Source organism: Crotalus tigris, unplaced genomic scaffold (genome assembly GCF_016545835.1).
Source record: "Crotalus tigris isolate CLP2741 ecotype Arizona unplaced genomic scaffold, ASM1654583v1 scf7180000019309.743544, whole genome shotgun sequence".
In the NCBI taxonomy this organism is placed as follows: domain Eukaryota; kingdom Metazoa; phylum Chordata; class Lepidosauria; order Squamata; family Viperidae; genus Crotalus; species Crotalus tigris.
The window spans coordinates 653823-669113 of record NW_024097480.1 but is presented as its reverse complement, the minus strand read 5'-3'; the positions used below and the strand labels follow the sequence as shown (position 1 = coordinate 669113).

The window sequence follows — 15291 nt, the reverse complement described above, 5'->3', positions numbered from 1 at the left end:
TGTGTCAAGGTAAACATTTTAGAAATGTTTTCTAAAAGACAACATTTACGTGCAATGGAAGGACATATTTTTTTGCAAAGATCTAGCAAGAATGTGTTTTTTTTTGTTCTTGTTTTGTTCCTTTGTCATTATGTTACAGTTCTATTACTTTACTTTCATTTTTCTTCCTTTTTATTATTGTAAACCTTTTTATTATTATTAGAGGAGCCTCACGACGAGATAGGTGGCAAATAAATTTAACAAACAAATAAGGGTATGCCAGGAAGAAACTCTCTACATGGTTTATTGAAGAGAGTTCCATGGAATATATTCTCTGATTAGTCACAAACTAACCTGTGGGTGGAATTAATTTCTGACACATTAATTAAACACAGAGTCAAACTCAAGCTCTTTAACTGATGCATTTGACAAAGGAGTGTAGTCGATGGAAGTTCTACTCTCCAATACTGTGGACAAACCCTTGACGAAAGCATCCCCTAAAAGCAGAGGTAGGCAACCTTGGCTCTTTTATGACTCGTGGACTTCAACTCCCAGAATTCCTGAGCTCAGCTTGGAAACCTCTCCCTTTCCCCTCAGCATGGCTGGCTCAGGAATTCTGGGAATTGGAGTCCCACGAGTCATAAAAGAGCCAAGGTTGCCTACCCCTGACCTAAGGGTACAAGTTAGGAAGGTGGCTTCAAAAATGGTACCCCTTTCCCCCCAAAAAAAGAACACTTAACACAGAATCAGAGATTGTTATGTCTGGGAAATAGAAATTGGGGCAGGAGAACCTGACAAGATCCAGCCAGTAACGAAATAGGGACATTGAGCTCAGTATATATTCCTGCTAATTTCTCTGTAACGTCATTCACGGCACAAAATGAAACGTGACTTCTGTAAATCATATAGATCAGAGGTCCCCAGCCTTTTGGGCACCAGGGACCGGTTACGTGGAGAGAGGGTTTTCCACGGGCTGGAGTGTGGTTTTGTGTGCTGCCTGCATTCCATGGATAGGGCTTTGCTTGTTTGTGCGGTCTAGTTGCTGGCATGCCGCGGACCGGTATGTCCACGGACCAGTGGTCGGGGACCCCTGATATAGAGATAGTTCTCGACTTATGTCTACGATTGGGACCGGCATTTCCATTGCTAAACAAGGTGGTTGTTAACTGTCCAATTTTATAACTTTTTTTTTTGTCGTGTTGTTAAACGAATCATTGCAGTTGTTAAGGGACTCACATGTCTTTCAGCAAAAACCAGCTTTCTGCACTGATGTTGCTGGTCAGAGTCGATTGGGAAGGTCACCAATGGGGATCTCACGATCCCAGGATGCTACAACTGATTACTAAGCACCCAGGTTTTGATTAGGTGAGCGTAGGAATGCTGCAACTGCCGTAATATGAGGACTGGTGATAAATAACTTTTTTTTTTTTTTGAGCCGTTGTAGCTTTGAACACTAGCTAAATGAATGGTTGTAAATTGGGGACTATCTGTAAACCCATTAAATAATTATAATCAAAATACACGTGAAGGTAAGAAATTTGGAGATAACTAGCTTTGATAGTTTGTTATGCTGAGTTTCAGGTTCCCCCCCCCCCCAATGCTTTACACAAGCACCGGTTCCTAGCAAGGGTCAGACATGCAGAAAGTTCTACTGTACTAAAAATTCAGCACTGAATGTAACTGTGTAGGGCTGGACGGCAATAGCAGGAATCAGGGTGGATAATAATCGATGATTTTTTAAAAAAAAAATTGGATTTTTTAAATTTAAATCGGATTTTTTTTTAATTTTTATCCAATTTATTTTAATAAAATGCTTTTGGAGTAAAAATCTATCTAAATATACTTTTCTATTTAAGATACATTAATAATTTAGATTATTCAGCACGAAATGGAGCTTAGTTATGTAGCATGAGGCTGTGTATTCTGCAATGTTTACATTTTTGTTCAACTCATTCAATGAATCCAAGCTCTGCAAGCTGAGATAACATGCACTGCATTGATGCACTCACAGATTTTCACAGTGACCATGAGATAAAGCAAAGTTCAGGAATATTCCTTTATACCATTGTTTTGCAAATCTATGTACACTACAAACTGTACGGTTGTTTGAAGAGAAACACATTTGTACCAGTGTTTTAGTTAAATAAAAGAATGTGAGTAGTTTTCCAGCTATGTGTGATTAACCTATTAACCTAAAATTTCTTGTGATATCTGTTTTACTAACCTGACAGCTTATTATTCTAAACAGGAAACCTTCATTTTGTTTGCAAATAATATTAAAGATTCTAACTGCCAGCGAGAATGAGTCCCTACATTTAAAGAGCACCTGTCATTTCAGATCCATCACGGCAGCGCCCGTTAGCGGGCATCCACTCACCCGCTGCCCGCCACGTCCCTCACCTTGTTATGTCACTGCCGCGTCACCAGCCGTCCCATTAAAATGAACGGGACTGTCGGTGAGTCCACAGCGGGTCAGAGATGACAGCTGCTCTTTAAAAATTGTGATTTAAATTGAGTGGATTTAAATCAAGCCTTTTTACTAGTGATTTAAATCAACTTGATTTAAATCAAATCCACCCCGACAGGAATTTAACCCAGCCCTATTGTGGAAAGTACGTCTGATGGTATGCCGACAAAGATTCTCAGTCATCCAGGTAGACTCCTGGAGCAGTGTTTCTCAACCTTGACAATTTTAAGGCATGTGGACTTCAACTCCCAGAATTCCACAGCCAGCAATGCTGGCTGTGGAATTCTGGGAGTTGAAGTCCACATGCCTTAAAATTGTCAAGGTTGAGAAACACTGCTCCAGGAGGTTGTCGAAATTTTAGGAACTGGCACATTCCAACGGCTCTCTGCCTACTCAGATTCCTCTAACCATCTCGTTTGGACAGCTGGGATGGGCAGTGAAACATCTCCGACTAACAGGAAAATGAGCCCCGTTGCCATGACTCAACTTTCAGGTATCCACCTGATGAGCTTTCTCTGGACAAGAGCCAATGCTTCTCCAAAGGTGCCAAAGCAAAGTGACTACCAAGGGTACTGCAGAAGCAGAGACTCAAAGGCAATATGTGCGACTAGCCCAGGGGTAGGCAACCTTGGCTCTTTTATGACTCGTGGACTTCAACTCTCAGAATTCCTGAGCCAGCATGGCTCAGTATGGAAACTTCTCCCTTTCTCCTCAGCATGGCTGGCTCAGGAATTCTGGGAGTTGAAGTCCACGACTCATAAAAGAGCCCAGGTTGCCTACCCTTGGTCTAGGGCCTAGGCCACTGTTTCTCAATCTTGGCAGCTTGAAGATGTGTGGACTTCAATTCCCAGAATCCCTCAGCCAGCATGCATGGACTTCCCAGAATTCCTGAGCCAGCATGGCTCAGCTTGGAAACCTCTCCCTTTCTCCTCAGCATGGCTGGCTCAGGAATTCTGGGAGTTGAAGTCCGCGAGTCATAAAAGAGCTGAGGTTGCCTACCCCAGGACTAGCCCTTTCTTTTGCGATCAGAATGAATTTAATGAAGCAAAAAAAAAAAAAACACAAAACCCTTCCAAGTTCCTCCTTAGCAGAGAAACAATTCCACAGGAAAAGACACGTTGAAGGCAGAGAGTCTCAAAGGCTGGCATCTCCCGGTAAGAAGATTATCTGGGATGGCTGAAAGTGACCTTTGCATAAAATCTCAGAAAGCTATGGTCAGGGTGACAATGTTGGACTAACACGCTCACAGGCAAACTGATTGTAGTTTTGCATCACCAAGTATTTACCGCAAATTAAGATATCTGCAAAGCAAAAGGGTGAGGCAGCGCAAGCTTCAATAGCATTCAAGGGATTCAAGAATTCATTAAAACTTTAGGTGCAAGATTCATTCTAAGTTAAGACAACCTGACCTTTTCACGTTTTTTTTTTCTTATACAATGTCTAAAAATGATCTTACCACACTTTCAAGATAGTTTGTCTTGCAGACAGGAAAGTAGGCATGGAGAATTTAAGGCAAGGAACACAGTAAATTTTAGAATATCTGAAAGAAGTTTTCCTAGTTTAAAAGTCTCCTTTGAATCCAGCCTTTATTCCAATTTCAGCTCTTTTTGTGTTCACCCAATTACATTTACCCTACTGTTAAATCAGATTATATTGAGAATTCACAACACCGCAGAGATGTGTTTTGGGGTGGCTTGTGGAAAAGCTGTTTAGTATTCCTGAACTTGCGCAGTTCTAAAACTCTTTAAAAAAAAAAAAGCATTGACTCAAAATGATGTATTTTTCCTACTTTGGGCTTTTCAAGGATCATATACCCCACAAATGGCAAGAAGACCTAAAGCCTTTTCTCAGATCTGAATTTACAGGGTGGTTTAAATTATTAAAATATATAGTCATAGATCAAACTGAGAAGTTGAGAAGAAACAGATTAGACACTATCCAAAAAATAGTGCAAGATACACCTTGAACTTGTCCATGATACACAATTTGGTTACAATTCTAGAGACTTCTTGATCCTGGTCATTTAGATCTGGCATGAAGTGATTGATGGATGCATGTAAATTTTATCAGGGCATCAATGTGGTTTATTGTAGGAAGGAAGGAAGGAAGGAAGGAAGGAAGGAAGGAAGGAAGGAAGGAAGGAAGGAAGGAAGGAAGGAAGGAAGGAAGGAAGAAAGGGAGGAAAGGGATAGAGAGATAAAGATAGAGAAATAAAGACAGATATACAGTATTTCCTTAATAAAATGAAATGAAAACTAAAATTCTCTGCTTCAGCTATTTCCAAGCCTTTTCCAAATGTTATCCATGCAGTTAGAGTGCAGTACTGCAGGCCACTTTAGCTGACTGTGTTCAGCAGGTCAGCGGTTCAAATCTCACCGGCTCAAGGTTGACTCAGCCTTCCATCCTTCTGGGGTAGGTAAAATGAGGACCCAGATTGTTGGGGGCAATCTATCTATCTATCTATCTATCTATCTATCTATCTATCTATCTATCTATCTATCTATCTATCTATCTATCTATCTATCTATCTCTCTATATATATATCTATATATCTATATATATATATCTATACACACACACACACACACACACACACACACATTGCTTACTGGTGTACACCGCTTAGAGAGTGCTTGCACTTAAAGCGGTATATAAGTCTCATAAATAAATAAATAAATAAATAAATAAATAAATAAATAAATAAATATAGACTGGATGGTGAGTCCCCAATGACTCAGATTATCCTTTATTTGTTTCTTCCAAGACAATTAGCACCTGTCTATCAGAACTAGGTTAGAAATTCTCTTCTCCAAATGTATTTAAGCCAACCCTTCAACCTCAATGGAGGTACAATTGGATTCTATCCAAAAGAAGTGGCTAGAGAATAGCGGAAAATTGCAGTTAAGGCCTTTCCTAGCACTTTCAGATCAGGAATTCTGAAATTTGTTTTGTCTCTGTGTTGACTATTTACGAGTTCTGAATTCAAGAATAAGGCAAATGCATTTTCCAGTGTTTGCTGGTTGCTCCACAGGACCAAAAAGGCCTAATTCCTTACTCAAACCCAAAGCAGAAATAGATGGAAATTAAACAAGGAGAGAAGCAACCTAGAACTAAGGAGAAATTTCCTAACAGTGAGAAAAATTAACCAGCGGAACAGCTTGCCTCCCAGAATTGTGGGTGCTCCAACACTGCAGGCTTTTAAGAAGAGACTGGACAGCCATTTGTCTCACATGGTATGGGGGTCTCCTGCTTGAGAAGGGTTAGACTGGAAGACCTCCAAGGTCCCTTCCAACTCTGTTCGTCTATGTCCTAAGCAGGATGGTGTCCTCAGCTTTTTGCTGTGTTTCAGAAGCATGTATGTTGTTCGTCCATCGATTTCGATGAAGACCGTGACCTCTTGTGGGTTATGGGCCATCAACGATGTGTCCGTAGGTGGCTAATAAGACCGACCTTAGCACGGAATGTTCTGCCACATTCAGAAGCATAAAGACCAGGTGGAAGACTAAACCATCTTGGGTTGAAAAATAAATATTAGCAATATCAATAGGGTGTTCCTGATAAAAACCAAATCTTTGCAGGCTCCCAAGGAGCACAGAGCAGCTGAGTAGGCCTAAATCTTCTTCCAGGGAACCTCTGGGGAATATTGTAAGGGAATTCTTTTAATGGTATGAAAGATTAAATGAACAGAAGAGGAGACATATAGAGGTGGAGTGGTATTTTGACATCGAACAGGTTGCAGGGAACCCTTTAATCACTTCTTTACACTCTTTTGCATCTTGTGTCATGTACATCAGCAAAGTACAAAGAACAGAAATTTACCTCCATCCCTCCTCCTCTTCTCCCCCCCAAAATTATATTCACTTTTGGATATTCCAACAGGCATTGCATGGTTACGTCATACTATGTTGTTGTTAGTTGCAAAGTTGTGTCCGACCCATCGCGACCCTATGGACAATGTTCCTCCAGGCCTTCCTGTCCTCTACCATCTTCTGGAATCCATTTAAGCTCATGCCTACTGCTTCAGTGACTCCATCCAGCCACCTCATTCTCTGTCGTCCCATTCTTCTATTGCCCTCAATCTTTCCCAGCATTAGGCTCTTCTCCAGTGAGTCCTTCCTTCTCATTAGATGCCCAAAATACTTGAGTTTCAACTTCAGGATCTGGCCTTCTAAAGTGCAGTCGGGGTTGATCTCCTCTAAGACTGACCGGTTGGATCGCCTTGCAGTCCAGGGGACTCGCTGGACTCTTCTCCAGCACTATAGTTCACAGGCCTCAATTCTTTGGCGCTCAGCCTTTCTTACGGTCCAACTTTCACAGCCACACATTGCAACTGGGAAAATCATGGCCTTGACTATACGTACTTTTGTTGGCAGGGCGATGTCTCTGCTTTTTAGGATGCTGTCTAGATTTGCCATAGCTTTCCTCCAAACTATACCCCTGAGCAAATGATAGGCTATTATTTGTTTATTTATATCCCAGCTTTATTATGTTTATAAACAACTCAAGATGGCGAACGTATCTAATGCTCTTTCTTTCTCCTATTTTCTCCAGAACAACCACCCTGTGAGGTGAGCTGGGCTGAGAGAGAGAGGGATTGGCCCAAGTTTACCCAGCCAGTTTTCATGGCTAAGGTGGCACCTGAACTCATGGTTTCTTGCTTTCTAGCCTGGCGCCTTAACTATTAGAATCAGGGGTTCTCAACCTTGGCAACTTTAAGACTTGTGGGCCAAGGCAGCGGGGGCTGTTCCCTCACTGTTTTCAGGATGGCTTCGCGGGCCACACGAAACCACTTCGCGGGCCGCATCCGGCCCCCGGGCCTTGTGTTTGACATGTCTGGCTTAGCGACAGAAACTTTGGGCCCAATGGCGACCGCTAAGTCGAGGACTACCTGCATTAGTTTTTTCTTCCAATGCTGGCCAGGATGCCTATGGAATTGCAGCTTATCCTGAAATGTGTTTGGAGAGGAGAAATCCCTGGAGCTCTGACAAAAGGGGACAGCCGTGTCAAGCTTGCAGCCATGCAGCAGACTAGCCCTGCTGGGCTCCGTCAACTCTTCTAAAAATGTAGAAATTGGAAGACCTAGCAAATTCCCTGGCGAGCGGTCATCTGTTTCAACCACAGAGACAGCCTGAGGAGCGGGGTCTCTGGTGAAAGAATCAACTCACAGAACTGCAGAATAAATGCAAGGAATCCAGGGTGGATCTACCAGCTGTATCATCTAAGTGACACAGCCACAAGATGTGGGCCCACAACTTCATTCCATAGCAGGCGGGACCCTCCCAACCAGCTGACATTCTCCAGAAAGGAGTGTAGACCACCTCCACATCCTAATGCTCAGTTTTTCAAAGCTACTGAATGGCCTTCCTTTTTATTATTTTGCCGTCTACACCTCGGCAAGCTTCGAGATCCCTTCCCACCGACGATGGAATCTCCCTTATCTTCTCCGACACCTTTTGTTCCAACTGCCGTGCCTTCCATTTTGAGTTCACTGTTACAGGAAACAAATCTAATGTGCTCAGCCTGGCACATGAGGGAGCATCAGCAATGAGGTCAATAAGCTGGATTAGGATAAGGCAACTAATGCACAGAGAAAGAAAAAAATGCTGAATATTAAAAAAGGGCTCCCATGTGGGTGAACTGATAAAAGGGGCTGCATAAGAATCGCTGCAATACAGCAGCTGAAATTTTATAGGCCGTACAAAGATCACAAGCGTGCAGATTAGAGTAATTCAGAATAAATGTCTTCCTCCAGATTGAATGTTTATGCCTAATTTACTTTCATCTTTTTTTAGTGCAAACTTAAAAGCTAGGTAAGATGCAATCCTATCATCCTTATTCCCTCCTGTTATAAGGCAGTTGTCTAAGGGATAATTATTATATTTACATTATCTGGATTGTATCCCTAACCTATATGCTGGTGGAAACCATATATCTTCATAAGAAGTGAGGCAAGGGAGCAGAATCTAGTAATTGTTACAGCTGCACTGCCTTTTGTGTTCCATTTCAAAAGGTGTTTTGGAAAACACAAGACAACATTGGACCTCTGTACAACTTTTTAAAGCAGCTGTGTCTTTTATCATAGCTTGGTGATACATTCATGGCCTCCCAAGGATTCTGAAACAACTTTTGGAACCGAATAAAAAAACTGCACACCCCTGGAATCTATGTGCCAGTATACAGAAAATCATATATCTTTCTGTCAGAACCAAGGAACACAGCAAATATAGTAATCACCAGTACACTTTTAGCTTTGTAAAACTGCACCGTTAAACACTCACAGATGCGTATACCTGTATTCGTTCATTAGAAATGAATTGTCAGTGTATATAACTGTGCAAAAGGAAACTTGTATTATGAGAAAGTACTTTCATGGCGTTAATAATAAGGCAAACACCTTAACCTATCCAAGCACTTTTTAAAAATCAGGGCTTGAATCTCACAATTTTTATAGTTACACAACAAATTGTTCACAAGAGAAGAATATTTAAACCAATAAAACCAGTAAAAGGTAAGATAAAGGATAAGCAAAGAAGTTATAATCCAATAAATCAGCAATTTTCATGAAATCTTTACACCAATATTTGGGTTATGGCCATTCCTATACAAAGATCACAAGCACGCAGATTAATTCAGAATAAATGTCTTCCTCCAGATTGAATGTTTATGCTTAATTTACTTTCATCTTTTTTAGTGCAAATTTAAAAGCTAGGTAAGATGCAATCCTATCATCCTCTTGTTATAAAGCAGTTGTCCAAAGGATGCCAATTCTTACACCAATGATTCCTTACCAGATCTTTTTTTTTTTTTTAATGGTCAAATTTATAGTGCTTCCCGTGGGAATTCAGTTACAAATTTTGAACATTTTGGATGGTCCTGACTCGCTCAAAGATGATTATGTTCAGGTTTTGCAACCAGAAAGAACTGTTCAATCAACCTGCTTTACTATACAGCCTAAGAGCGACTCTTTACAAGACAGCATCTACAAGCAAAATAATATACAAAGGCTTCTGACTGACAAAAGCTATCAACGAATTTAGGAAAAGTGAGAAGCAGCCCTCTCCCTTTTCTAGTTTAGAGTAACTACACTGATAACTCAGTTTTCAAGAAGTGGTGGGTTGTCACGTGCCATGTTGATATCAGTAGATCTACTTTAGAGAAGGTATACCACCTTTTCTAGCTGTGAAACTTCATTTTCTTGAAATGCTTGGTCTTGATGCTTGCTCTTAGATCTGCCTTCCACTCGAGACTAAAGGAGCCTCTGTGACATAGAAAAGTTTTCTTTAATTAAAGTGTGGCTCTCTTGATCCCGCATAGTCCGGGCACTCTTATGTTCTCCTAATCAGGCAAAGCTACTGTAATGCATAATATATGGGTCTGAGACTGAAAATTACCTAGATACAAAATTAGATGTTAAATCACCTCTTAATATGGACTGGCTGTTGGGACTGTACTTTACCCATGTCTTTGACTAGTTCTCGTTCCACCTCTAAGTGTTCATTTATGGTTAGGGGATGCGTAGCTGAGTGTCTGAAGGAAGAACTGTGTAAACTCTGCCCTGGAAAACTCTCTGTGTAAACTCTGCCCTGGAAAAGGCACAGGGTGGACAATATAGAATTGAAAATACAGATACATGAAGCTATTATAAACATGGTTTTGCAAGTAGTAAGGCATTAACAACTCACAGGATAGGTAGTCCTTGACTGTACCAATTGGGAATTGGCTGGAATTTATATCCTGTCACTCCAGCCATAAAGTGAGTCATGACTGGACTGACTTAGGATGGAAATTCCAGTCCCAATTGTGCTTGTAAAGTCGAGGATTACCTGTCCCGTGATTCATTCATTTGGTGACAATTTTGGAAACTGGCTGGGAAGTTGCCAGTGGCAATCACGTGACCACAGAACGCTGCAACCGGTGTAGATGCCAAACTCCCAAATTATGACAACATGCTCATAGGTCATAAAGCATTGCAATTTGAAACATTGATAAATGAATGGTCGTTAAGTCGAGGACTACCTGTAAATCCTTACAGGTAGTCCTCAACTCACGACCATTGAGCCCCAAATTTATGTTGCTAAGTGAGACGTTTGTTAAGTGAGTTTTGCCCCATTTTACGACCTTCCTATCCACAGCTGTTAAGTGAATCATTGCAGTTTTCAATTACCGTATTTTCTGGCATATAAGACGACCCTGACTTCGGCGCCGATTTCCATGCCTAGAAAGTTGTCTTATACGCCAGAAACTACCATAATTTCCGGCGTATAAGACGACTCGGCATGTAAGACGACCCCCGACTTTGACTCTTATTTCCATGCTTTAGAAAGTCGTCTTATATGCCAGAAAATACGGTAGTAACGTGGTTAAGTGAACCTGGCTTCCCCATTGACTTTGCTGGTCAGACGGTCGCAAAAGGGGATCACCTGACCCCCCGGGATGCTGCAACCGTCATAAATATGAACCAGTTGCCAAGCATCTGCATTTTGATCACGTGAGCGCAAGGGATGCTGCAGCAGCCGTAAGTGTGAAAAATGATCATAAGTCACTTTTTTCAGTGCCACTGTAACTTGGAACGGTCATTAAATGAACTGTTGTAAGTCGAGGACTAGCTGTACTAATTAAATATTTGCCAAGAAAGTGAAATATGGGGGGGAGGGAGCAGTGGGAGGGAGAATAGTAAGCAGGAAAAAGGGTGCCTTCTTTTTTTCATATCCTTTTCAACTTTCCACCACAATTACTCCGAGACACACACACACACACACACACACACACAGCTGGTTTTAGGTCTCAATTCCTAATCCTGAGATCATGCAGTAAAAAACAAGTTTTGAAACTGTCCGGGCAGGGCAAGCAATACTCTGAGAAACCCTGTCAGAGGGATAACTAGAATCAAGCAATTAATCACATTCCCCAAATTTGGCGAAGCCAGCAGGAGCATATATAAATACCATATTCCCCCAACCTCGTGGCCCGCCATCGGCACGGAAGAGACTCCCGAGAGATCGGACAACTCGAAGCAAAAGTTACACACCAGGGTTGCCCCGTGGGGCTGTGCAAAAAGGGCCAGAGGAAATGGTAAAAATGTATGAATGGCAGCTAAAGGGACCCCCATTCATTCCATGCCAAGCGACACAGGCAAGGCAGCCAAAGGTGGAGGAAAACCAGATGCTAACCAGAAAAGAGAGGAAAGGGTTTGGGTCTCCTACCAGATATTGCTTGCTGGGAAGATAATTGTGGGAAATTACCTTGCAAACTTGGGCTCAACTTGAAAAACTGCAGATAGGAGACCACCAGGAAATCCCTAGACTGAGATTTTTAGTTTTGGTTTTTTTTTAAAAAATCCTATCCTGGAAAATGACCACAGTACAGCAAGAAGGACAACCATAGGGATCCTCTGAACGGGACATTTTGGGGGGGGGGGGCACCCCTGGCGCAGAAGGACCACAGGCACTTGCAACCTGTAAGTTGTTGGGCTACCAGGAGACCCCCCCCCAAACGGGACTGGCGGCAGGGCAAGGGAGCGGCCCTACCAAATGCCCCCAAAGGTCCAGCCGGAGCTGGGAGGGGGGCGCCCCAAAAGAACAAGGAGGGCTTGGGGGGGGGGCAAAGAAACCCAGCCTGGCACGGAGCCAAACAAAGGGAGAAAAGGGGGTCCCGGGGGAAGCCCCCCACCCAGGAGGGGCCGCATCGAGGAGGGGGCCAGCCTCGCTCCTGGGGCAGAGAGAGCGGGGGGGGCTTCTCCCTCTTTTTCACCCCGGGGGTCTCGGGGGGGAAGCCCAGCAGCATCGCGGGGGGGGGAGCGACCCCTCGGCGCGCTTCCCCAACGCGGCGCCCTCGGCACGGCCGAGCCTGGGGGCGCCCCTGGGCCCGGGGCGGAGTACTTACTAGGGGTCGTTGGTAAAGCGGGGGCTCCGCGGGGGCTGGTAGCCGTAGAGGTGACAGTAGAGCACGTCGAAGCAGAAGCAGCACATCTCGGCCGACACCACCATCTTCCTGCAGCCGCCGGGCCCGGCGCCGGGGGAGCCCAGCAGGGCGGCGGGGCCCGAGAGACCGGCGCCGGGGGCCCCTCCGCAGCCGGGCGGGCGCGGCGGCGGCGAGAGGGCGCAGCCGGGGGAGCCCCCCGCCAGACCCCCGAGGCCGTTGAGGCGCGGGCCGCCCCCGGCCACCGCCGGCAGCGCCCCCGGCTCGCCGCAGCGGGAGCCCCCCACGCCGCCGCCGCCGCCGCCCGGGCCGGCCGAGCCCGACGGAGGGGAGCTGGAGAGCTTCTGCTTCTTCACCCCGCAGCAGCCCGCCGCCATCTTGGAGCCGTCTCCCCCCACGCAGCGCTTCCGACCCATGGCGGGGGGGCCGCGCGGCCGCGCGGGGGCGGGGCGTCCGCCGGCCCCGCCTCCTGCCGGGGAAGCTCCGCCTGCGGGGAGGGAGGAGCGGGCAGCAGGGAGCGGAGGGCGGGGCCGGCCGGGGAGGCGGGGGGGGCAGTTTGGGGAAGGGGCGCGGGGAAAGGAAGGAGGGGAGAGGAGGAGGAGGAGGAAGAAGAGGGGAGCGAGGAAGGAGGGGGAAGGGGCCGGGGGAGGGATCCCGGAGGGAAAGGGGGGGGGAGAGGGAGGAGCCGGGAAGGAAAGGAGGGAGGGGAGTTTGGGGAAGGGGCGCGGGGGGGGGAGGTTGGGGGGAGGCGGGGCGAGGAAGAGTAAGGAAGGAAGCAAGGAAGGAGGAGGGGCAGTTTGGGGAAGGGGCGGGGGGAGGGATCCCGGAGAGGAAGGTTGGCAGGGGGGTGCCAGGAAAGGAAAGGAGGGGAGTTTGGGGAAGGGGCGCGGGGGGGGAGGCGGGGCGAGGAAGAGGAGGAAGGGAGCAAGGAAGGAGGAGGGGCAATTTGGGGAAGGGGCCGGGGGAGGGATCCCGGAGAGAAAAGGGGGCAGGGGGGTGCCAGGAAAGGAAAGGAGGGGAGTTTGGGGAAGGGGCGCGGGGATCCCAGCCAAGAGGAGGGGGGAGGGACGGGGAAAGAGAAGGGAGGGGGGGCAGAGAAAGGGAAGGACGAGCAAGGGGGCAGAGGAGGAGCAAAAGGGAGGGGGGGGGACAGGACAAGAGAGAAAGTGATAGAGAAAAAAGCCGTTAGTAACTCTTTAAGTCAACTCTCTCCTCTCCCCCCCCCAGATTTCTTTTCTCCCACCCCCCCCCCCGGCTCCCAAAGGGCCAGGTCCCTGCTCTCGGCCCGCGACTGGGGGTCTCTGCTGCAGACACGCGTGGGGGTTGGGGGGGAGCCTCTTAGGATCCCGATTTGATTTGAGAATCCCTCCAGCGGGGACCCCTCCCCACTTTGCAGAGCGCTGAGAGAAGCCCGGCCCGGGTTGGCTTGCAGCAGTGGGGGGTGGGCGATGGCGGAGGGCCGGGGGGGCTCCCCGCGTCTGAGGCCACGGGAACCGCCGCCGGCTTCGCAGCCCTTCGCCCCCAGCCCCTCCAACTCCCCCCCCCCAAAAGAAGCCCCGGACGGAGCCGGGTGGAAGTTTTTGCTACAGCAGAGCGAAGCCGGCGCGTTTCCAGCCCTGCAACGGGGATTGGGGAGACTTTGGACTGGTTTAACTCGGTTTGCTCCTAGCCAGGGATAAACCGCCTTCGCCGCCCGAACCTTGAGCTGTCCAACCGGTGCCGCCGAAAGCTTCGGGCTGGCTGTTTCAAAATCGGCCGGGGGAGGCTGGCAGGCGCTCCAAGATATAATTAAACCTCACCGCTTTCTTTCAACTCGTCCTGGCAAGATGCCCCCATTCTTTTTCGGGAATGCCCTCCCTGGCACCAGCCCTAAGCCTTGACGTCCAGAGGGTGGCTTCGCCCTTAAAGCTAGCTGGATTGCTCCCGTGCATGTGGGGAAAAAAAAAATAGATATATCGATTGCAATAATAATGCATAGAGCTAGCAGCTTGAGCAGGCCTGACCGGTCTCTAAAGATAAGCAGGGTTGACCCTGGTTACTGTTGGGAGGGGAGACCACTTACAAAGTAGAGTGGAAACATGACAAGATAAACCCCTTACAGGTGCAGGTAGTCCTTGACTTAAGGCCATCATTGAGTCCAAAATTTCTGTTGCTAAGTGAGACAGTTGTTAAAGTGAATTTTCCCCATTTTACGACCTTTCTTGTCACTGTTAGAGCCGAGGTGGCGCAGCAGTTAGAGTGCAGTACTGCAGGCCACTTTAGCTGACTGTGTTCAGCAGGTCAGCGGTTCAAATCTCACCGCTTGAGGTTGACTCAGCCTTCCATCCTTCCGGGGTAGGTAAAATGAGGACCCAGATTGTTGGGGGCAATGTAATAAATAAATAAATATATATATATATATATATATATATATATATATATATATATATATATATATATATACACACATTGCTTACTGGTGTACACCGCTTAGAGAGTGCTTGCACTTAAAGCGGTATATAAGTCTCATAAATAAATAAATAAATCACCGCAGTTGTTAAGTTAGTAACACGGTGGTTTGGTGAATCTGGCTTCCCCATTGACTTTGCTTGTCGGAAGGTCGCAAAAGCGGATCACGTGACCCCAGGACACGGCAACCGTCATAAGAACGAGTTGCCAAACATTCAAATTTTGATCACGTGACCCTGGGGATGCTGCACTGGTCGTAAGTGTGAAAAATGGTCAGTCACTTTTCCCAGTAACATCGTAACTTCAAACAGTCGCTAAATGAACTGTTTGTAAGTTGACGACTACCTGTATGCTGTCATCCGACTCTACCTGAAGGAATCTGTCTTACTCTACCGTAATTTATTCTTTTATGCCTTCATTCCTTCTTCTTTTTTGCCTGTTTTGACTTTTGGACCCTCATTGCTGCTGTTATTTAGTCT

The 15291-nt window shown here is 46.1% G+C and overlaps 1 protein-coding gene across 6 annotated transcripts in view; it reads right to left on the bottom strand.

The window, feature by feature from the left end:
- Nucleotides 1-14196, bottom strand: part of LOC120316245 (AMME syndrome candidate gene 1 protein-like) — an 87034-nt gene extending 72838 nt beyond the window's left edge. For 4 of the 6 annotated variants that reach the window (XR_005558900.1, XR_005558898.1, XR_005558899.1 and 1 more), the window contains exons 1-2: nt 14064-14195; nt 12329-12851 (exon numbers count right to left, since the gene is read on the bottom strand). Coding sequence is in view for 1 of the 6 variants with exons in the window: in XM_039361600.1 (XP_039217534.1) it covers nt 12329-12780 (452 nt within the window). In the remaining 5 variants the exon portion in view is untranslated. Of the gene's footprint in view, nt 1-12328; nt 12852-14063 lie in introns of all 6 variants that reach the window. The other 2 variants (XR_005558902.1, XM_039361600.1) reach the window with 2 other exon arrangements.
- Nucleotides 14197-15291: the final 1095 nt, after the last annotated feature.